Raw genomic sequence first — 25614 nt, 5'->3', positions numbered from 1 at the left:
ATTTATACCCCACTAGTATTAAGTGGGCTACTACTGATTTTGTGTATTTGGAATCTATTTTTATACAGCTACATTTAGTGAAAGGCAAACACAGCATATCAGCTTAAACACCTCCAATAACCAACTGTCAGTCACAGTGGTGGTGAGGGATAATGAGTTGGGCTTGTTTTCCAGCCACAGGATCTGGCAACTTGCCATCTTTGAGTCAACCATCAAGTATTGTAGGGTCAACTGTGAGGTCATCAGTCCAACAGGACAATGAACATGAAAACCCAAAGAACTGTGATTTATAATAAATCTTTAGAAAAACAAACAAACATCTAGATGTTAATCATTTCTCTTTGTGTGAAGATGATCGTACAATGTTTTGTTGAGATTAGACAACACAATAAGGAGGAGGTAGGCTACTGAAAGAAGGTGTACTTTCTTTTAAGCATGGTTTTACATTCACAACTACCTGTTAACTGCACATATGTAAAGAGTTAAGCTTCCTTCTTTCAGGGACAGCGAGGACACTGGACTTTGACCTTTTAGGGTTTGACTGGACACTAAAAACTCCCACGGTTTGAAATATCTATTATTGGTGTTCACCAAGACAGAATAAAAAAAGGAAGATAGCAGGTTGCTTTTTTAGTAAAACACAGAAAACCCAGATAATAAATATCTGACATTTTTGCTTCAAAGATTGATGACAATGATTTACAAACTTTCTTCTTAGTTAAACTGTGATTGACTAGTTTGAGTAGAATTTTAATCTGGATCAGAGGAAAAGCCTTAGATCTTGATATGGTATCGATGAAGGAATCAGTATCTAAATAGCTACACTGGTGACGTTGCTTTCTAGCATGCATTGTTCCTTTAGCTTATTCAGGGATGGATAAAAAATCATTTGAAATTAATTCTCAGTTCTCACTCAAATCATTTGAACTAAATCTCGTCTGTAAAACTGAACTCTGACAGTTTTGACACAGAAAAAAAGAAGAAGAAATCAGTTAGTGGTAAATCAATCTGTACCCGACTAGGACTGTCTGTATACGACCGAAGTTATCCTGAACTGAAATCCAGTAACATTGATATATACATATGACAAAACTGAATCCATTTTACATATCATAATTATCGTCGTCACCATCCTCATTTTCATTGTCCTCTTTATCACCATCATTGGCATCATCATCAAATCCAAGCAGGATGTCTGTAGTAATCACTGTTCCTGCCACTCTCTGAATGTTGATTACCCCACAACTTGATTGCAAAGGACTTCACTCTCAGTCTCAGTAGAGGTCCCATGTTCGGCCTAATTGCAAGTCTTGTTAGCCAGTGTAATGCTAGGGTGTTCTGCTGTTTACATATCCCAAAAGACATGAGCTTCAATCTCTGCAGATACCACAATGAGAGGCAACAACCCATGATATACAAGCATTGTCTTATCCTTATATCTAAGAGGGTCATCAGTGACACATCTGGGGTTAGTGGTAGTGTTTGAGTTTAGTTAATGTCCACCTATTTTATTGAAAGGTTTTAACAGAAAAAACATGATACCAAAATGACTGGGTGAGACTTCATCTGAAAAAGGCAATAAAGGCTCTAAACTGACAGTCAGTCACTTAAGATACTTAAGATGATATCATATTTAACTGTTTGGGTATTTGCTAGGTAAGTAGTAATTCCCTTTTCTTAACAATTTGCAATTAAAAATACCAAGCCTGCATAATTTTTATCTTTTGGTTCAAATCAAGCGCTTTCAGGCAAATTCTTTATGCGACTTAATGTCACATACTTTTATTTTCAATTTTCACCTTTACTGAGAACATGACACACAATTTTTCGGCCCAGTTACACACCATCACTGCTTCATGGGAAACTGAAGGATGATTTTGGGTTTGCTAAATGTCATATAAGACCATTTTTACACTTTGACAAAATGATTTAATTCTGTCATGCAGACAATTGTCACTTTTACGTTACTATTCAGACATACTAGTGCCATTGTTTGTCACAGTACACATTCCACATTTTCCATACAAGCAAAGGATTTGTTGCACTTGTAGAATGCAGTGTGTATGTAAAAACACTTTAGAACACTTAGCTCTCGCCACCACTGTCACTAAGAGCAGGCTCTCTCTCTCTCTGCCTGTTTCTGTGTGTGCATGTCTGCATCTTCGTGTGCATGGCACAGTGCTGCTAAAAATTTGTACCCTCCTACACAAGTCTCTTTTCCTGATTGGCTGAAGCAAAAGTCCACAGAGAGATAATTTTATTTTATAGCAACTTGTAGATAGTTGGTAAGAGTTAATATCACATATGTGCATGCATTTGCTCTTAAGCAAGCAGAACAAGTAGCTTAGATACACAACAGACACGCACAGTCAGTATCTTGTGCGTACTTCTCAATTAATGCAACTGCTCTCGGAGACTGCAATAAATGTGAGATGCCAATGTTGCTAGGTCCAGCCAAGTAAGACTATTAACGCTCTTTCTTTGCAAAAGTTTAACTCTAAAGTTGACAAGTTCAGACACCTTCAGATTAATGAAAAGCAGTGCATGTTTGAAAGAAAATATAGTGTCTTTTAGGAAATGCAGCTTAAAAAAAAGGAAATCATCTAAAAATACATGGGACTGAAGCAACTTGGTGCTGGTCAAGGATTTAGTAAAGAAGGAACAAAGGAAAGTACATATATAATAAGAGCAGCTGTCTCACCTCTCCGTGCACACTTTGAGCTGTAAGCTCTATAGAATCTGCCTCCTCTATCATCGGCAGCATTTTGTCCAGCTGGTGCTCCGGGGCCATGTGAGAGATTCTAACATTGCTCCCAGGGGGGCAAATTAGCCGGACTGGTTGAGCGAGGCTGCAAAGAGACTTTACATCCTATTCCAGAGACCTGTGCACTGATCTGCCTCCCATTCTGTCTCTATTATTCTGCTGCTCTGGCTTTGGGGAGGCAAAGGCTGGCCAAATTGTAATGTCATGCCTTGAGGTCGAAACAATGAGCATTTGCTTTGTGTTTGCTGCTAAGTGGCCTATTCCCATGCAGTGTGACCCAAGCAGCGTCCACAGATCTGCTGAGTGAAAACATTAGCACTCACACTGGGCATACTGCCTGCACTTCAGTAATATAATCAGCTTGGTGTTCAGCCAGAACAGACATTTAGGGCAAATGTTGAGTCGGTGCAACAATAAAATAGTGACACTGGTCGGTCTGATGAGATTAATTCTTCCCAGTGTGGGCATGAGATCAAGGAGGATTCAAACTCAAATAATCAAATAATATGCTGTCAGAGACATAACGTGGCTTGGGACAGCACAAACCTGTTGGATGATCCTGTAGTTAAAGTAACTTGGAAATTACATCCATAACAGCTTACACAAAAGCACTTAACTACAAGGTGACATATCCATGCATCTAAGATTTAAAAGACTCTTTTGGGACACCAGAAGTGTTTCCAAGCAAGGTGAAACAAACGTTCTGCACGACCAATGCCTTAGTAAATACATGGATAATTATTTTTCCATCTACTGGCTTGATTTCACTAAAGTCCTTAACCTTTTAATATCTGGGTTTAGGGTTAAGATAGATAATCTCTTTAAAAACACATAAAGGGAAGAGGCCTTAACAAAAAAAACCCTGTAATCTAACATTCTACACTCACTGGTCATTTTGTTAGGTACACCTTAGCACTGCTGGGCTGAACACCCTTTTGCCTTTAGAACTGTTTTAATTCTTCACAGCATGAACTATTTAAAAAATTCCTGAAAACATCCCTCTGAGATTTTAGTCCATATTGTCATAAAAGCATTCCACATATGCTGCATATCCATTATGCAAATTTCCTGTTCCATTGCATCAACTATCTCTACTGGATTGAGATCTGCTGGCCGTGAAGGCCATCTGCATATAATGAACTCACTGTCATGTTTGCAAAATCAGTTTGAGATAAATTGAGCTTTGTGACATGCTTTATCCTGGATGGATTTAGTGTGGTGATAAAGGGGTGAACATGGTTAAGGAGCAATACTCGGGTAGTCTGTGGTGTTTAAACAATGCTTAGCTGATACTAAGGGAACGAAAGTATATCAAGAAAATATCCTCCACACCATTATACTACCAACAACAACTTGGATCCATGTTTTCATGTTATCCACACTTAATTCTGACCCTAATGACCTGGTTAAGAGGTAAAAAGAACCATGCTTTGTTTTATTCTTTATAAACAGGGGCACTTTTTGGATGCTTTGTTTAACATCTTATTCAGTAACTGCATTTTTATAAGCAGATACAAGTGGTTCTGCATATTTGAGGCCAGTCTGGAAGCTGAGAGAAGATTCCACACCTTTGATAAAGCACACATTATCTTCTGTGATGCAGCTGAGTTTTCTTAGTTGTTTCCTTCAAAACAACTTCCAAGCTCTGTGTAATAAATGTGCTCAGTGCCGATGGTTGGAGCACTTGGTTACTTTGTGTGCTATTTATAAAAATCTCAAGCCCCATCTCAGTTGACCTTCTGTGAAAGGAATAACGGAGAGAGAATGGAAACAACTTTGGCAAGGATGCAATGGAAAGGAACAAAGAAGCAGAGCAATTTTAACTCTGCAAAACAAACACATTATTGATGATGTGGAAGCGCGGAGCTTCAAAGCCTCTTATTTATAGGCATCACAAATTACAGACAGCATGCGGGGGAATGGAAGTGCTTTTTTCTTCAATTGAAGGTTTTCACAAACAGAAAGGATGACTACAGTGGTTGAAAAAAAATCACTGGAATATTAAAGATAGGGTTGATGAAGGAGCTTTATTATCTGACACACTTTATAACATGTTGCTGTTTTGGTGCAGAACTTTAATGCTGAGCTTTAAAGGAGAAATGTTTGTGTCCCAGGGAAAACTTGGAAACCTTCAACAGCGCCATCTATTGTTCTGCACAAGGGGAAACTTGATGATATAACTTTAAACGTTCGTATTACTTTAAATAAGGCAGATGGCACTTTGAGCACCCACTTGGTAAAATGGTGCATAATTCTTTTATTCCTTTTCTCATCTTGCTGCAGAATAAAACACACCTGGGATGTGTCTGGGATCCTTAAGTATGTGTTGAAATGATGCTGCAGGAGGAAGAGGAAGCCTTAGGTAAGAAAACACGTACAATACTCATATAGCACATGAAAGCAAACAGCCTTGAAAAAAGTTTCCTTTCTATTGATCTGCATGGGTTTCCTCCTTACTTTTTTCTTGTTTTACAAAGGGAGGCATTAAATATCAGCGGCCATATACACTATATTGCCAAATCATTGAGTTCAGGTGTTCAGATCATGAACACAGGTGTATAGAATCTACAAACACTTGTTAAAGAATAGCTCTCTTTCTCTAGATCTCAGTGAATTCTAGCATAGTACCGTGATAAGATGCCACCTGTGCAAGTAGAGTCATGAAATTTTCTCACTAAACATTTCAGTCAACTTTTAGTGGTATTATAACAAAGTGGAAGCCACTGGGAATGACAGCAACTCCATGAAGTGGTAGGGCAAGTAAAATCACAGCAGCTTTCAGCAGATTCAAGACTTCATGTGGCCTTCATATTAGCTCAAGAACAATGCATAGAGAGCTTCATGGAAGGGGTTTCCATGGCCGAGCAGCTGCATCCAAGCCTTACATCACCAAGCACAATGCAATATGTCGGTTTAAAGCACCACACCACTGGACTCTAAAGCAGTGGAGACATTTTCTCTGGAGTGAGGAATCATGCTTATCTGTCTAGCAATCTGAAGGATGAGTCTGTGTTTGGCAGTTGCCAAGAGAACAGTACTTGTCTGACTGCATTGTGCCAAGTGTAATTTGGTGGAGGGGAATGTGGTGTTTTTCTTAACTTGGGCTCAGCCCCTTAGTTCCAGTGAAAGGAACTCTTAAAAGTTGAGCATACCAAAACATTTTGGACATGCTCCCAACTTTGTTTGAACAGTTTTGGGATGACCCCTTCCTGTTCCAATGTGACTGGACACCAGTGCACAAAGCTGGGTCCTTAGAAACATGGATGAGTGAACTTGGTGGAGAAGAACTTGACTGGTCTGCACAGAGTCCTGACCTTAACCTGCTATAACACCTTTGGGATGAACTGAAGCAGAGACTGCGAGCCAGTCCTTCTCATCCAACATGTCTGACCTCAAAAATGTCTTCTGTGAGAAAGGTCAAAAATTCCTATAAACACACTTCTAAACCTGTGGAAAGCCTTCCCAGAAGAGTTGAAGCTGTTATAGTGGCAAAGGGTGGGCTGACATCATATTAAACCCTATGTATTAATAATGGGATGCAACTAAGTTTTTATGTATGTGAAGGCAGACAAACAAATTATTTTGGCAATATAGTGTACTACTGGCTAATACGCAGAGCCTTCTGCTAGTGCAGAGCCAGGTTTGCGCAGCATCAAGGTGTTGCTGTAGTTAGAAATACTGCATTTTAATGCCATTTAAGCCAGTTATTTTTATTAAACTGATGTGAACGTGTTGTATTGCGGTGCCACAGTGTAACCCTCCAGATATCCATCCAGAGATCAGTTGTTACTAGTGGAACTGGCAGCTACTGAGAAAAGGGCAACTGTCAGCGGCTGGAACAGCATTAAAAAGGAAAATGCCTTTTCCCCTGTTTTGGAGTACTTGGGGACATGTTGTGTGTGTGTGTGTGTGTGTGTGTGTGTGTGTGTGTGTGTGTGTGTGTGTGTGTGTGTGTGTGTGTGTGTGTGTGTGTCCACTCTTCTCACATAACTTTCACTGACAGCGCACTGATGTGTCGATGTCGGCTAAGGCAAAAAACATCGCCAGCGCCCAATACGAATGCCAGAACTGTCAGCACGTTATCTATGTATGAAAGAAGGGCTCTTATAGTCATCCACATATGCCAGTCCCAATCCAAGTATTTCTAAATGATACACAATACACTGAAAAATATTGATGGTCAACACAACTTTTGATACAATTGAAAAAAAAAAAACATCAAAAAGCCGAGTGTGGAGCATTGTGAGAACGTATGTATCAGTCGCTGCATTGTGCTGCACAACAAACAAACAATTATAAGTTATCATTATCTGTGGAATAACAATAATTTCAATAAGAGCACAAAGAGTACATATCACCACAAAGAAACACGAAGGAAGTTATGCAACAAAATTTCACCCAAATGCAGTTTCATTACTTTATTATTATTATTATTATTATTAATAATAATAATAATAATAATAATAATAATAATTTATGATTTCTATTCATACTCTTTATCCTTTTAAAGTATAAAACATGAAGAAGTTGCTAGAAATTTCACATTAGTTTGAAAATGGAATGTTTATTGAATCTTTCTTTCAATTTATTAAATATTAATTTGCATATATGACCATATATGAGTGATTTGCTACATTCCTACAGCATTTTTGTTTTGTTTTTATTACTTAAAAATGTATGATGCAATTTAATTGTGTGTTTCGATGGGGAGGATGTATATGTTGACAAGTGCATTTACAGTGGGTAACTTGGTATACGGGAGTCATTCCACTTCTGATGCCGTACAGACACTAAGCGAACAGCTTCAGTTCCATTCACCACCAAACACAACTAAAGAAAAAGTTCTTCTGTTTTTAAATCTGGTGTTGGGAACCATTCCGGTCAGTCAATATTTTTGAAACTCTTCCCTGAGGCTGACACAGGTGTGTTCAGCTCCTTCCTATCCATCTTACTTGTCATCTTTAAGAATCAGAAAGGGCGTTATTATGCATGTTACGAGCAACCTGGACTGGTCTATGGGGGGCAGCTGATCGCTTAACATTGATTACAGTTTGTCCTGCACTGGATGAAGAAGCCACAGGCTGCAGGAGAAAGCTTAATGTGAAGTGTGAAACACACTCTCCAAAGGTTATTGGAGGATTTTGCCCCCGGGGTAGAAGAGTGTTTGCAGCATTGTGTGTACAGTACTGGACCGTGTGTTGAATTATTTAAAGTTAAATCTCTGACTTCTATAATGGACTAATACACCGAGATTGTTTCTGAAAATGTCTTCATTTATAGCTTATCGAGAGGGAATCCCTCGGGGGTCGACCAGGGACTGTCACCTTTTCAGCACGCAGGAATATTACACGAGACATAAGGTCAACCTCCAGCAACCAGGCTGCTCTGCTCACTTTTTCACCCCGGTGTGCGCCGCAGCGCGCCGGCAGCAGCACAGCTGCGCTGCGCTCTTTCTGACGGGATCCTCCGTGCAACAAGGACCTCGGTGTTAAAGATATCAGCATGCAACACCATAACCATGCTTGTCCCCTGCAGCAAGGCATCTACATAAAGTCACACTCATTCACTCCTAAACACGCGTGCACGTCTCTCATCACAGTCTAGAAAAAAACAATGCGAGAAAGAAGAAGAAAGCAGACAAGAGCGGTAACGCGTGCAGATCATACCTGTAACTCCACGCTGTAGCCCTGATGGAAATGCGTCGGGAACACCGCCAGCTGATGTTGCACTTGGAGGGAAACTGTATAATCCATGAACCAGAAGAAGATGCTGAAAAGCGGGACTGAGCGGGAGACGCGTCTGCTGCTGGCAGCGGTACTACACTGTAGTACAATCTAAGCGTGCTCTCCGCCCCGCTGCGCTCCCATTGGCCGCGCGCCGCTCATCAGCCACGTCAGTTGACTTTGAGGCAGCAGGTAGGCAGCGGCATCTCCCATTAGCAAATGTCATCCGCTCACTCGTTTGTGATGTGCAGGCAGGAGCCGGGGCTGGGGATGAAACGGTCTGCAAAGAGCCTTTTACGGTTCATGTGGGAGTATCGTTATTACTGATATGAGCAGTGGACATTCTGTGTGGCAAAAGCTTTTCATTTTATCTCATTTTTAGTTTTTATTTCATGTATACATCGTTAACCTGACATTACATTCAGCCTTAGCATTTAAGTGCTGAGATTAGCCTGTTGGACAACTCAGCAGAGTAAGTTTAAAAAGCAGAGGTAAAGGACATTTGTGCCCTGCAAAGTAAAGGGTCCTTAAAGGGTGCTATCCAGAACCTACACAGCATGCTGTAGCTGTCTACTGCCACTAGGGGACAGTGTCAAAAACATGCGTAATGGTCCTTCTGCCAGCTGTCATAATCACAGACTGTATAAAACATGGACATAGCTTCCAGGTCAGAATAATTAAAGACCCTGTCACATGGCCATAAGTGATGTTAAAGTTGGTGCTGTTTTGGTGTTGTTCTCTCGTGCGTCTCTTGATTTTTGTAACCTGATGGGTTGCCAACTGGAAGACACGAGTATACGATCATTTCGGCTTTTGCAGTTGTTTTAATGATGTGTCTGTGCAGAAACTCAGAGATTACACAGAGGGAGGTGCTGCAACAGTTTGAAAACTTGAGACTTTGTGGATAGAAATTTGAAAAAAAAGAAAACACTGCAATGTCTTTGCTTCCAGTTTTGACTTCTTCTCTGTCTATGTCAGTGCTGAGGTGGAGGTATTGTCTGAGTGGTGACAACTAGGCAACTAGACAACAAGGCTATGAAACATTTACTTCAACTCCAAACTTTTGAACTTTATTTAGTGCTTTCAGAAGAAGAAATGGCAATAGCGAATGAAGGCTTAGTCAACCGTAACTAATGCAGAAATACAGAATGAATCACCATTTGAATCGATCTGCTTTGCTCATAACCTGTTAGAATTCTGTGAAACTCATTTTTTTTACTGATGACTGAAAAATAAGCAGGTGTATAATGAAAAAAAGAAACAAAGGATAATAAAATCAAATAAAAAAAATGTTTTGCATATTTGCAGCAGAGCCTGGCAGTCCTCAGCTGTATTCAGCTATATACAGAGGCCTTTCCAAACCTTGAGATCAGCTGGAGGTTTGGAAAGTTCTCTCGCAAGGCACAAACGTCCCCTCACTTGTTTGATCAGTATCCTCAATCAGCTCCTCAAAATTCAGAGTCTGTATAACGCTTTCAGTAGTTGGATATATGATGTAGGCTTATAGTTCAGTTGTTATTTTACCCGTGACAACATGATCAGACATATTTTGTTTCCATTGTTAACTTTTGATTATGTGTAGTATTTGATTCTAACTATGATTATGCTGACTAAACACTTCAGTGTGGATGTGTATCAGTAAATAATAAATGAATAAAATTCCTCTTTGGTAGTTACATTAGGGGAAACTCAAAACTATGTATAAACATGTGAAAACAAGCTTCTTCTGTAGAATAACTTAAATCTCATTCATGTATAAAGCTCAGCTTAATGTTAGAGAATGTTGGAGGGAAAGATGTAACAATGAGATGTTAGGTGCTTCTATGTCTGTCTCATCATTATTATTTGAGATTCACCAAGCACTAATATTTGTTCCCATTTGCACAGTACATGCTGAAAGTAGACTGGATTAAAAAAAATCTTTGCAAATTCTTTCTTTCTTGTTATGGTAGAAAGTCAATAATTCGCTTCGCACTAATTTCCTTTTCTCTTTATTGGAAATATGGATTTAACAGATTTGTTTTGCTTTCAAATTATAAAGTTATGGCTTGGATGAGTGACTAAACGTTTCTCCCACTGAAAACGCTACGTCCAGATGAACAGAATCAACTTTTGGAGATTTACTTTCCTGGATGATTGAGAATGCATCAAGACCTGTTCTGTCATTGAGCTGTTTATTACTTAAGTACTTTTGTTTAGTATGAATGGCTGTTGGGAGGTCTGTATCAGCAGCAGATTGGAGTCTTTGCCAGGCCATTTCTGGCCCCCGTGCCTTATGTTTGACACTTCTGCTCTATGTGATGATGACAATGACATAGTTATCACGCCCACCTACCTGCTGTTTAAATCAACCTGCTGTAGCAAATCAAAAACGTCATCTTCCTTTTTTACTTTGGCTTCTCTAGGCACATGTTCTGGTGCTGTTTACTTTTTGTTGTCCAACAATTGACCAACTCATGCAGCTGTGTTAGGCTGATGGTGTTTCTGAGTCACACTGTTTATATGGCAATGCAGCTGTGGCACTACCTGCACACACCAGGGTGCTATTTAGACATTGATAGGGTAAGCTCTTGGAAATGGCCCAGCTCTGTTTCAGAATGTGGGTTAAGGTCTAAAGGCGGTGCATAGCTGCAGGACTACATTTATGTGCAAACAGGGTCAGCACTGCAATTTGAAAAAACATCTCCACTGCTTCCAACTAGGTCAGAATACCAGGTCAGAACAGTTTCATTTGTTAGAGAGGGAGACCAAAAAAAAGGTTAGAGGTGGAAAAAGTCTTTCATCTGCCAACGGGTCCAGATGGTTAGTATGTCACAACAAGCGAGGTTCGAAACAGGAAATGTGTCACGTTCCCAGAGGCCTTATTTCACCACATTTTCATTCAGTGTGTTTATTGAAGCTGTCGTACAGTTAATTTGCCTTTACTGTAGGTAGGAGGATACACAACCAACAACTGATGTAGAACTGCTGCAGGAATCCAACCTGTGAACTTCTGGAGCCCGCCTCACTGCCAGGCCACACAGCTCCCTCTGGAGAAGCGTTCTTTGATCGCCGCCGCATGCTCGCCACCGAACGGAGCTCTAAGTTGAAAGTGTGTCAGAGCCAGATGATTTTTGCTCATTTCTGGATTCCTTTGCATCTCATTACTCAGTACTCTGTAGCCAAATGTATTCACGACATGCATTATGGAGGAGTGGTTGTAACTGAGTGCTGAATATTAATTCTACCCTTTTTCCCCCACATCATTTCCAAAATCACATCCCATCCTCCTTTACAGGCTTAGCACATTAGGCAGATATTTGCATTACGCCATTTAGAGTGCATCTTTAATATGATTTGTCATAAACTGCAGCGTTTGAGACGCACCCCCCGAGCACAAAAAGTGCTAACACTCAGATGCGTTATGAGGCATGATAGGCAAAATATAGGCCACTTCTAAATTTGGTGGAATTCTGGGTAGAGTCTCTGCCTCTAGTAACAAAATACAAATCTCACTGGGCTCCCTGTGGGCAGAAGCAGGAACCGTTTCACCAAAGACAGAGAGAGGATTCTCACTAGAATTTCAAACAAGTGCTCCTGCAAGACTTCATATTATCATGAACTACTGTAAGCAGGCAGCTGCAATTAAGCCTTTCAAACCTGGCCCAGTTTGTTGTGAGGAGCCATGCTGTAAGTCTGTAGCACACATGCCTGTCTGTGGCTGGCACATTGCTTTTGGCTCCTTGTCTGCCTCGGTTTTATTTATGTTTTCCAGCTGGAGCTGCCACACAAAGAGAGGGAATGCCACCATCAGGCAGTCACAGCCGGCTAGCCCATAAAAAGTAAACCCCATAGCCACCAGAGTGGCTGTGGCTGGGAGCACAGTGAAAGAAAAAACAGCCAGTGCTAGTAGTCATATTTTATCCTTAAAACAAGCAACTGTTGTAACTGTCGTGCACTATGGCAGAAAAGGTAAAATGTCACCAAGTGATGTATTTGGGGTTATTTGTACTGCACAAAAATGCAAAAATACTGTATGACAGATAAGTAAGGTTAATAACCACACATTTAGGGATGGAAAGAACCTTTAAAAATAAAGACTTGTTGAAATAGTGAACTGGACCTTGCTGTCAGAGTCAAAAACAAGAAGCACTCAGTGAATGGAAACCTCACTATTTATTTTTAAGGAATTAATATTTGTATTTTCTATATATTAATTTTTGTTAGCTTTTTGTTTCCTTTAAGAAGTTTGCAGTACAGAAAAAATAAGCAAACTGAAAGCTTTTCTTACTCTAGTACAGTAAGTCTTTCTTAACTACTACAGTAACATTTATACTTTTTTGTTTGTGAGTATATTGGACTATAAATATGTTACATTCATCAAAATCCTTTTAAATGTTTAGTAATAAATAGCAAATGAAAAAAGTTTTTGAATTCTATTTTGATTTCCAAAAAACAATAAATAATAAAGATAGTTTTAAAAAGCTCCATATGGCATTATTATCACTTTGACTTTCAGATCAATCTATTGACTTTGAAGGAGGGGTCAGAGGTCAAATGTGACATGATAAATCTTTATATTTTTTGCATATTGACAACATACAGCACATTTCATAGTGCATAGTAGTGTTTAAGTTAAAAGGCTTTTTGTCAGTTGTCAACTAACAAATCACTGAGTCGACCTTGAAGGCCTTGGTGGATGTATGCCAAATCTGAAGGGATAGTTAACATGACTCCACTCTACACACCTACAAAGTTTTATCAGAATTTATCCAAAGGTTTTCGAGCTATTGTGTTTACAGACTAAAAGAACACCATGCATGCAAACGCTGGTGGGGGTAATGATGATCATTCACAGATGAAACAAATACTTTGATTACTTTTTTAAAAGGAATATGTCGAGATGTGGAACATATGAGAAAGAGACTGAACAGCCTGTTCTTGCAGTCAGTCTCTTGGTTTAGGAGACAGTGGCAAAACCAAAGACCTTACACACTTAGAGAAGGAGAAAATAGCTGAAGCCACACGTGTCCGGAATGGAAAGGATTGTATGATGGTGAATATCTAAGAACAGCGGTGTGGAACTGGAAACAGGATGCTTTGGGGAATATATGCTGTATATTCCCCAGCTTACTGGGCTTTACCTCATCACAGGTGATAACCGTAGCCCTCCCAGAATATGTATTTATTTCTGCCTTTCTTTCTCTTTTTTTAAAGAAAATTGTTCTCCAAATTTGTGTGTCTTCTATTTGCCAACAATTGTTTTCCAATTTCTGAAAAAGAAATCAGCTTTTTTTTAATCTGCAAAACAAAGGGTTAGGATTGAGTTCATGTCATCATCACGGACGATGGGTTAGACCTCAGGGGGTTGAATGTTCTGCAGGTAATCCTCAGATGGCTTTTAGATTTTATTTCTAGTACGTAAATGATGGACAAACACTATAAAAGGTAGCTTTGGTCATAAACTTGAACTTTTGGTTCATCATTTTGTGATATGAGAGCAAAAGGTAAGCTGTTATTACTTGGTGTGAAAAATGTCTGGAAAAAAATTCTATTATGTGCTCAGAGAAAATAAGGTCGTAAACCTTAGAATAGAAGGCTAAGGACCTTATCAGTGTCCAGATGTAATGAGATGTTAGGACATCCCAGGCTATTTAAATATGCCCTGTATGCCAGAGTGATGTCACATGTCATTAACTTCCTCACATCCCGCAGGTCATTAGGGAACCAACCGAGAGTAGGAGTTAGGGTTGGGCTTTGTCTTACCATGCTAAATAAGCACATTTTATGGACAATTAAAAAAAAAGGCATGGACATAAACTTAACCCAAATCCCAACCCTAATTCTCTACGGGACTCCGGTGGGTGTTAAGAGTTTATATGTAGTGACTGAAAAGATATCTGAAGCATTAAAAAGGGGGAAATTCACTGCACCTGTGTGAAGTTATTCAGTGACTTTTAAAATGCTGATTTGCTACATCACAGAATCAGGGGAATCCTGAAGTCAGGATTTTGTAGAGTTGACACAAACTCAATCACCTAATACCGCAGCATTGACTCGACAGACCACAAAACGCTTTTGTGTGCTGGCAATTCATGCTTATTGCACTCTGCTCTGTTGTTGTATTCCAGCAGATTTTTTAAACCACTGTGTGTCATTATTAATGGAGCTGACTTCCAAACAGCAATAATAACAGTGAGTAATGCTGGGATTCTTCTGAAAGACAGTTTAACTGTGACTCAGAGGGAGTTTCATTACACTTTATATGCAATTTTAAAAACATGTTCTTTAACTGTTAGCTTACATACTGATTATACTGAATAGCAATATACTCCAAGTTTCAACTGTCAGCCCAGATACCACACGTGGATGTCCTAACTCCAAATGGAACAGTCTCATAAGCATTTACATTGCTGTGGAAAAGTATTTGCTCCTTTTCTATTTGCTTGTTCTTTTGTTTATATATATTGATCACATATGTAAGTGTGATAAATATGCAAAAGAATTGGAGATTTAAAAAAGATGCAAAAACCTTTTCACAGCACTGTAATTCAAGCATCTGACTACTTTTTAGAATAGCTTGAAAATTTCTGTGGTCAACTCTGTTTTTATTTTTTCTACTAAATAAAATTTTCACAGTCAACATTGGGATTTTAGGCTTCACTTTAATTTGGGCTGCACCTCTCATATTTTTTGTAGTACTTTTTCTGCATTGTCCTCCATGTTGAATTTGAATTTGAAATATTCTTATAGTCAAACTTTCCCCACATTTCCCCAATCACAATAGTGATTTTGCAGGCTTTTTCAACATTACTGGGTGTATAGTTCTCTGTGTGCACGGTGCTGATGACCCATGGACCTTGCCTGAAGAATGCCAGAGGATCAGCATGTGAAGGACTCGCTGTCTGTCTCTACTCATTTTTGAAGTTGACCTGCCAGCTGGCAACTGTAGTTGTAGTTTTGCTCTGGAAATCTGCCTCGAGCTGAAGAAACTGCAGCACATGGAGGGCTGGTTCATGTACCACTACACCGATCTCACAGAGGCCACAGAGCAGAACAAGGACTACTGTCAATGGCAGCAATAGCACAGTATTTTCTACAGAATGTAAACCTGCAGGAAGCACTGCACTGTTGGTAACGAAAACTAAAAGCTCAGCATTCTTGTAGTTGCACATTTGGCCTTCATCAATATATAATATGACTTGCTTGTTGCCCATCACTGTTTTGTAGGGGTTTGTAACAACTGGTCACCAGAGGACAGCAGATTAGGTTTCATTGGTAACCATATGCCAGTGTATCTCTCTGGATGTTCTTTCTGGGGCTCCTTATATTGATAATATTGAGATTATAGAAGGAAAAGTGTGAAACTGCTTTCATTTCTTCAGGGCCTATGGCTGATTCGACTGCTCATTCTGTTGCTCTATTCCCTTTGTTCGTGGGGCTTATTTAGCACATACATAGTGTTTTAGCACAGCAACAAGAAGCTGCAGACTGGCCATCATGGGCACATTCACTAACACAGCAGCGCAAAAGCCCAACCTGGTTCAGTGACTTCTAATTTCTCATGTGTTTCTTTCTACTTTATTTCTCCACGTTAATTCATTTGTTTCCTCTCTGAGAAGACGGAGTGTTTGTTGTGTGATTCAGCTGCAGAGGTTACAGCATGTTCATGCTGGACTGCAACCTGCTGTATCTGTTTAACCGGAAAAAATGACAGCATCTGTTACATCACACTCTGACAAGATATTGCTGCCAAAACCCCCGCCGGCATCGACAGCCCTAAATTATCTCCTCAGAATTAAACATAATTTTATACTTTGAATTTGGATGTCCTCACTCAGTCAGGGGTAAACCTGACGCAACTGCTGGCACAGCTTCAGAGCAAAGGCGCTGCTTTTATTAAAATGTAATGCATGGTTACAATGAAAAGCCTTCACGAGGTAAAGATTCATAAATGTTTAATGAAAGAATTTTACTGCACATTATACACAAGAGTAATCTAATAAAATAATAATAATGATAATAGGCGACCAGATCACAGGGGAACCTTAAGTTAGATTGACTGGGTGATATTATTAGGGTTTTAATAAAAAGATGAAGAAAGACACACATGCATGCACACGCACGCATCAGCTAAAAAAAAAGCCAACAGGCCAGGCAGAGGAAGCTTGGGGACAGGGAAGACAGCAGTGGAGATGACAGATCCTGACAGGTGAAATATGAGTTCCACTGATGCAGTGAGCAGGGGAATAAGCCACCGGGGGTTCTCTGGCACACATCTAAACTCTCCCTTACAAATCCCATTCTTTCTTTTGCTCAGAGCTCTCATATGCTGCCGCAAAGTCTCAAATATAGAGGAACATTGAGTCATTCTTCTTTCATAAATAGATCATCGCATACCTACAGACATCACCTGCTCTCAAGTGGAGGGGAGGGTTGGTTCTTGATAAGGTCACGCAGTAGTCAGAGGAACAAGCTCCTGGGACAAAAATGGAGCTTACTAACCCCCTCCAATCCCATGCAATCTAGAACAAATGTAAAATAAATAAAACCTCGAAGAATATCTAAAATAAATATGTAATGTTTTTGAACATTGTACATTTACATGAGCAGTTTTGCATACGTTATCATGGAAGGATAGTTGAAAGTTTTGTCCTAGCAGAGAATAGCTTTGACGTAAGCTGAAGCAGAACGCTAAACTTAACTTTGTACAAAAATCACAGCTGGTGGTCACAGCCTACCTGCACATGAAACCGCTTGTGAATTGTCCAATTATTTTGGATTCTTTGATAACAGGGAACCATGTACACAAATAATAAACCCATTGAATTAAAGCTGAAAGTCTGCACTTCAGTCTCATCTTGGCTGTATGATTTAAAATCCACTGTGATTGTGTGCAGTTAGCAAAATAACAAAACTGTATCATTATCCAACAATTTATAGACCTAACTGTTTAATATGGGTCCTCTTAAACAATATTCTTTCTCCTAGTAATTACAACCATTAACAACCAAATCACTTTCCTGCTTACATTATAGTGCTAATGTAATTGCTCACTGTTCACTGAAAAGTCATCTTTTTTATTTTCATCTCCCTGAAAATAATGTTTTAAAATAATGAATTGCCAAATTTATGTACTATAACAGAATGATCATGAGGCTGATGATCATTATATGTAAGCAACAAGTGCCTAAACCTAAGCCTAAGGTCAGGGAAAGGCAATAGTTTTGGTTAAATATCATTAAAAGTACAATAAAATCACATCAGCCTTATTCTGTTAAAATTTCAATCCTGTTACAGTAAACTCCAAGCTTTACCGAAAGCTAACTCTAACCAAGTCCTGCCTCTCTACAGCACTACTGACAGTATTGTTCAATTCGCTATTTAGTATAGATAGTGTTGATGTGTAGCCAAATATTTGGTGAACACTACAAGGTGTTATCATAAAGTTTTGTTTATTGAAACATTAAAATCAAAAACCTTACCAGATTAAATCCCCAGTTCAAAGTCATCTTCCCAGACTTACAGCACATCTGCTACTTTTAGTTTAAACTGACCAAAGCCATTCCGAGCTTTTTAAAACTGACCCTTTTTTTTTTTTTTTTAGATAATAAGGATTAAAGTTCTGCACCATGAATTTTCCTCCCAGACTACTGTCACTGTGGAGTACATTAGCAGTGTGCTATAGTGTACCGGCACAGTTCATTAAAACAAGTAATTCCTCGGACCACCTGACAGATTTGGCTCTCTGCAATTTAGTCCACTTCCCCAAAATGAAAATAACGTAGAACAATCACTGGAAGAGATCCAGCACAAATCGCTGAAGCACAAGTACAAAACTGGATTTATGGGCATATTCCAAAAACGTTTTGCGCATACTTTGTAATTTTATGAGTTGTTTGTTTATGTTTTGTAGGTTTCAGCAAGTCGTTAGGCCCGTCCCAAGATTCCTGGACTACACAGATAAAATGTAGTCCCCCCCCCCCCTTTGAGGCATCTTAATATAACACAGACCAATGCCTGACTGATCACATGGGGTCACAGTTGACTAGTGAGTTTGATTTGATCCTTCTCCGTCCCTGTCTGTCTTTTCTTATTTGTCGCTCACTCTCTAAATAATACAGACCTCCTGATTTATATTCTGGACAGGCAAATGGGTAAATGGGTAGATATGGTAAGCGGGCATAGAAAGCTGGACACACTCTAGTGCGCCATTGTTGAGGGCTTGATTGAAAACTGCTTGGTGCATCGCTGGAGCACACGAGGCAATTACTCACACACATTGCAATTATGGCACAGTATGGGTTGGCAGGCAAAAGAACTTGGGGTTGAGTGAGAAAACAGTGCACTTTACAGAGATTTAGTACTACATGCTCACAAATGAATAAAGCATGCGCATGCTGGAGGTCTGCAGCTGTTGATGGAGTTATGGCCTTTTCATTTGTAATTTCCCACTCATTCATCTTGCAGTGATAATATCAGGCCATGTCATTTGCAAGATATGAATACACTGGTAAAGAGGAAAAGATAGAATAGCTAAATAATGTTAGCAATTCTGAGACCAGGAAGTGAAACACAATAAGCCTAAGTGTGCTGTTGCTGTTTCCTCAGACATATGGACACATTTTGCATTTAAATAAAATAAGATGCTTTATACACTGTGTGGAGCAACTGACAAAAAAACAACAAACATTTAAACTTATGACTAAAACTAAATGAAATCTTATAGCTAAATCAAAACTTGAGATCAAAATGAACACTGTTTCAAAGCTGCCTGATGCCCTGGAAACATGTTTGATGAAAATGCTGAAACAGAATAAAACTAGAAAAAATTTTTTTTTTTTTTTTTTTTATAAATGCCAAATGTTTATTAGCTAGTTCTGTATTTCTATGAAAGTAATTAGGTATCGGAGCCATGTTTGACTTTTAGGACATGTTCAACAGTGACAGAAAAGGATGTCACCAGGATGAGGATGGATTTTTTTTAATCCTGTCATGCAGACTCTCCAGTCTGAGTCAAGCACGTCTGCTATCTGGCAGACAGGCTCTCTGAGTCCAAAATAATACTGCCAGCCCAAACATGCAGCTCTGAGTCAAGGATCCCTTGGCAGTACGCTGTCTTCACATCTCAATGCCCAAAGGCTGAGAATCTCAGGGTCATCACAGGCATCGTTATTTGATGCTGGCAGCTACTACTGAAGGAACTATGACTCCATTGTGCTACAAGGGTATGTGACAGGGAACGGCCTTGTCCTGTGTTCAAGATGACTCTAATCTCATGCCGCCTTTTGTCTCTGCTTATTCATCTAGAGTTTTTTTCTCAGGGTCTCTAAAAGACAAAAGAATGAGTTTCTGAGCTGCACAGTCTTTTTGTAGATTTCTTTTCGCTGCTGTTGTTTGGGAATATATGTCTTTGTCTTTGTTTATAGAAAAAGCAACTCAGTTCCTTATTTTAAGCCTTAAAAACAGGGTTTGCATATGAGTTTACAGGCTTGTGGACATGTGCATAAACATACCTGGCATGCCTCCAGTCATTATGCTGCTTCGGTATATGTAACATATCAAGTGCAGCTGTTTGCATGATAACACACACACACACACACACACACACACACACACACACACACACACACACACACACACACACACACACACACACACACACACACACACACACACGAAGACATTCCACTTAGGTGCACTCATAAAATGCAATGGCGCATTCTCAGGCACGTGCTCATCGACTAACATAAAAGCTCAACCAGCTTTTATTACCATTGCAGACAGTGAAAAGTGGATTGCTTGATGTTAAATTTGCCACACAAATCATCAGTATGTGTCAACCATCAACATCTACCTGGAATATTGTAGGGAACTAAAATCTATGAGGTACAAAGAACAGAGGGCTTCTGCCATCAGTGCTTCCTGGCAGTTGAAGAGACAATACTCCTATCCCTGCTAGTGCTGGTACTTCTGCTAATATGGTGTCTCATGGCTTTTACTTTAACCAACAATTCCATAACAACTTGCAGGTTATTTTTTATTTCTTTCCATGCCAGTCATGAAATTTGAATGTGAAATCTCTGCACAACTGAATGAGCAACAGGGGTGCTGAAAATATGCTTCATAAAAACAATAAAATAGAGCTCCCACAAGCTTTTGCTTACTGTTTGTTTATTTGCTTACACGAATCAGAAATACCAGCTCTTTATGTATTTTAATTTTCAATGTGCAACACATGTTAGTGAATGGAATAAACATAACTAAAACTGTTACTCTCACAATCATATAGTGGATTGTAAACTGAAATAGCAAAATGACACAGAAATAATCAGGGTGTAATATCAATAACTTGTAACAATGGTATTCAATAAATGCTGTCTTTAAAAAAACAGCAAATGCATTGCCATACAACTCCAAATGATCTGATCTGAGTGCAGGATCTGTGGAATGTGGTCTGCAATGTTTTGATTTAGAGCTACTATCTTTTATTCTAATTTTATTTTTTATATGAAGTTTTGAACCTTTACAGATGTTGTAAGAAACTAGTGTTGTCCCATTAATGATCCCATTAATAATACAGGCTCAGTCCTGGAACTCTTACATGCAAGGTGGCCATTTGTCAGACTGTTCTCATTAGACCTCTGATTGGATGTTGGAATGATTGAAGCATTCCTTATACGTGGGTGCAGGAATGTTGTCCATGTACATGATGAAGGTCAAATATTTAAAATGAATGAATATGGTAAGTGGTAAGTGAAACAGTCTGCACAAGTTCTGTTTAATGTTCTTTTGTTTTATGATGCCATGAATTTCTGCTCTATTGGCTGTCTGTTTTTTTTTTTTTGCCAGAAGTAAGTAACTAAGCTGGATTTCAAATGCCATTTTACAATGTGCTCTTTGTTGTATGGAATAAGGAATGATATGGATCGATCAAATATTAGGCTTCTCGATTAATTACCTGCCTCGTCTCTGGCTCTGTGCTGTTACCATCTGCACCGTATCTGCAGACTCTCAGCCACAAAGGGCTTTCAGTCCAACGGGGTGATTTATTAGGAAATACATGCTAGATCAGCTCCCGGGAGCACTACATGGACCTGTACTGCTGGCTGTGGATTCTGTTTGCAAATCTCATTCATCATCCCACCCACCACCCTCTTCTACTCAAACAGAGGGAGGGAAATTAACATTGGCCAGCAATTATGAACCAGCACTGAAAATCCAATCAAGCCTCTGACACTCATCTCGTGGCGTGGCAGAGCTGCCTGATGGCACCTTTTTAGATTCAGCCTTTGTTGATGGTATTCATTAGGAGCCTGCTGAAATGGCATTCAGGAATGCACCGAATACTGCTCAGAAGTGTACATTAAACGCCTATAAAGTCAACTGAAAGTTAATATGCTTAAATGTACTTACATGTAGTATATGTACATGTTGTACATGTGCTTGGCTGCCCCAAAATTTTGAATGATAGTTTGCTGCAGTGGAGACAAAGTTTTCTGTTTTACACTACAGACAGGTTAGGCATAAGTGACTCTATTGGGCTTGCATGACAGATGAAAAGCAGTATTATTAGCACCTTTATGCCTTATAATGCAAAGGCTTTACAAGCCTCCTCCATCCATTGCACATTTTATTGCCTTTTCACAGAACAGCATTCTTCAGTTCATTTCTTCTCAATTCAAACTCCTTTGGGTTTTAAAACAGCCACCAACAGAGTTGTTGGATTGGTATGGAAGATTTTTAGAGTTACAGACCGTGATGTTTTCATCTGCGCAGGTGCTGTGATCAATGGAAACCCATCTCAGTGCTATTTTTCAGGGGTTCTCTGTACTGGTGTGAAATGGTCAAGTCCCTGTGAAATTGGGAGCAGGTAATCGAGTGCTGATCAGCCAGTCTGTCCTGCTGGATGCTTGTGCTCTATGTTGTACAGCCAGCCACAAGTTAAACCTGCAGCTAGCCTCCTGTTATGAGCCTTGTCCAGAGTCTAAACTTGCATTTTGACGAGGATAGAGAGGGAAAGTACACTGTACAAAAAATACATCATCAACAACGGAAATTAAATGGTAGCATCCAGAATCAACAATAAATTTTATGCTCAACACATTTTGTCTCTTTATTGATCGACATAAACTAAAGCTGACTTATTATCAGAGTTTCACTTTACACCTATTGTGGAATTGTGGACGAATTCATGAGCTCTACAGACATTTAGAAAATGTCTGGTTAAACAGGTCCTTAATTTAGCAGATTTTTGTTTTTACTTTACTATAGTGCCTTATAAGGCAATTTACTTACTCACTGAAATAGGATTACTAAACTACAGTGGCTCAGTCAGACTGGCCACAAACTATAGACACACCTGTGAGTCAAGGTTCAGGGCACATTAGCAGATTTTTATGTACAAACTAATGTCAGAGAACTTTAAATGTAAATGTGAAAGCCAACTCTCTGGACTTTCCATTTCATAGAGCTGAGATAATCCCCAGTGAATGTTCTGTGAAGCTGTAGGCCAAAAACTCTTTTTGGTAAACATTTTGATTCATTACATTTTTAACCTGTTGTTTAAAAGATATGTTTCTGTAAGTATGAGGGATGCCACCATGATCCCTTTCACTGCATCAGTTTAATTTCAGGATTGAAGTGATCGGCAGCAGAGAATTTATAGTAGCAGCCCCTTGATCACTCACCTTCAACCATAAAAATATCCTGTACTAAGGAGAAGCAGATGACAATGGATGATGTAATTTCTAAAGTCCAATTATTCTTTATAATGAACTGTCATAAAACCTGAAAGTATAACTTGTTGATTACAGTTTTTTGTTAACTCATATATGTGTAATGCGAAAAGGTTATGCATGACTTCATGCTTTTAAAAACATAAAGTCTGAAGTTCAAAATGCTTTTCCCCCCGACACATACCTTAATTCAAGTTCATATAAACATCTTAATTCAAGTTCATTAATTCATTGCTGAGCGTGTTCTCAGTGCCGCTGTTTAATTCCAAAGTTACAGCTGCCCATTAGAGCTCTGAAACTTTAAACTGGATGCATTTAAACATCAAAGGTTACAGTCCCACAGCCAAATAAAGGAGAGGTGGAAATAGCTGAACATTTATTCCCTCCGTGTGTTCTGTTTTTGTAGCAGTGATTCCAGCAATGTAAAAGACTTAGCAGCAGATTAGAAGCAAGTAAGTAAAACATATTTTTCTGCAGCCAAATGAATACAATGTGAGAGGTATGGCTTAACAAGCTGCACATATGAAGTGTACTCCCCTGTTGTAAAGGCTCACCTTTCAGCACACTCACTTCACCAGATGCACCTTGTTTCTTTTCCTCACCTTTGATTGGGTGTGGTGCTTGCCTTTAATTGCGCTCACCTGTCACCCGTTATATAAGGACTGCACTCACCTATAGCTCACTCTTTCTTCACTCCCACATGGGGCAGCAGCTGAGGTGAGTTTCTGTTTGAGTCTCCTGAGTTCATGTATTATTTTGAATTACTAAGTTACTTAAATCATACTTTATTTCCTTTCAGAGATAGCAGTCCATGTGTGTCTTTCCTTTTGCTCATTATTCAATAAAATGAAAAACCCTGCAAGTGATTACTGACTGTTCATTCTCATCCTGACATGAGCCCATGATGGTAACAATCTCCAGCCTCCTCTGAACCTTCCTCCAAAACACCCCCAGTAGATCATTTATTTTGCACTTAAACATGCTTTGTCTTTTTATCCTGTTGTCCTTCTCCCTCCCCAACCGGTCATGGCAGATGGCCCCGCCCCTCCCTGAGCCTGGTTCTGCCAGAGGTTTCTTCCTGTTAAAAAGGAGTTTTTCCTTCCCACTGTCGCCAAAGTGCTTGCTCATAGGGGGTCATAAGATTGTTGGGTCTTTCTCTGTATGTATAGGGTCTACTTTACACAGTCGTCTTGAGGCAACTGTTGTGATTTGGCGCTGTATAAATAAAATTGGGTTTTTTATTTATTCAATTCAATGAACATGTGGCACTTCCACCAGATTTTAAACCAAGCCTTGGAACATAACCTGCTCCCCCCAGTTTTAGCTTTAGCTACTTCACCAAGTACAGTGTAGGTAGGTGTTTAGTTTTAGGGTCATATGCTAATGCTTTTGGAGCAATACAAGTATTGCAAAATTGTTTGCAGGAAAAGAGGGGGGGGAGGAAAAGTCTTCTGAGCATATACTGAAGGTGTGGTTTGTATATTTGTATTCTGCTCCATTTGTGTTGTGCAAAAATCTTCATATTGGTTAGAATAAATAAGTAGGTCTCCACACAGGGGGAAAAAGAACAAAGCATGATTTTATGCATCTGACAGCTGTGGTGTTATCTGAGTTATTGTAAAAGCTGTCCAATTTGTTTAGATTTCCTTCTGTTTATCATATTCAAAATATGAGTGTGAGAAATCTGACAGATGTGCATCGGGATGTTTCTTTGGGTCGAACAAAGAGACACAATGTACAATACTGTGCTCAAGTCACCCTGGATTTGACATTTGGATTCATTACTCCTTAAGATCTCCATAAAACCATACATGTTTGTCTGATCCAGAGTTTTGTTTTTTGTGTGGGTGTTTTGTTTTTTTGGCCCTCCAGTTCTCTCAAATCACTTGACACACTTTAAACCATGCCCAGATATTTAGCAAATAGCGCTTCAAGAGCTATTAGCCACGGATGTCATCTTTGAGGATTTTTAGATCAAACCAAAGAAATGTTAAAGTTGTCCATTATGTATTCACATAACAGATGAGACTGAGACAGATGCCTTTTTTCATGCTTGAATAATATATTGTAAAGTATGCCTTAACAAACAGGTACAATGACTGGACTAAAAATGGCAGCCAGTGTCTAAATAAAACCTTTAAATGACCTTCAGAAAACCTGGGGAGCTAGTGCTCAAGCTCAGCTTTGCACAGGACTCCATACTTGTTTAAGAGAATGTGCAGTTAGCGTCTTTCTAACTTGTGGTTGGCTCCTGTGGTTGTGGCGATGCAGTTGCTGTTAGAGGAGATAGTGGATCACATTTACTCGAAATCACTCCCAAGTTGTTACCTTGCACTTGTCCTCACCTTACCAGACAGACATACAGACACAGGAAAAAAAAAAAAACGACTCTAGAGGATTAAAGCTCAGT

At 39.3% G+C, this 25614-nt stretch overlaps 1 protein-coding gene across 1 annotated transcript in view; it reads right to left on the bottom strand.

Moving 5' to 3' along the window:
* The window catches only part of zmat4a (zinc finger, matrin-type 4a), a 150051-nt gene extending 141468 nt beyond the window's left edge, over positions 1-8583 (bottom strand). Inside the window, exon 1 of the mRNA XM_063490190.1 lies at positions 8431-8583. Within this exon, the coding sequence (XP_063346260.1) occupies positions 8431-8517 (87 nt within the window). The 5' untranslated portion in view covers positions 8518-8583. The remainder of the gene's footprint in view (positions 1-8430) is intronic.
* Between the last annotated feature and the right edge of the window lie 17031 nt (positions 8584-25614).

Source organism: Pelmatolapia mariae, linkage group LG12 (assembly GCF_036321145.2).
Source record: "Pelmatolapia mariae isolate MD_Pm_ZW linkage group LG12, Pm_UMD_F_2, whole genome shotgun sequence".
In the NCBI taxonomy this organism is placed as follows: domain Eukaryota; kingdom Metazoa; phylum Chordata; class Actinopteri; order Cichliformes; family Cichlidae; genus Pelmatolapia; species Pelmatolapia mariae.
This window is presented reverse-complemented; position numbering and strand designations above follow the sequence as displayed.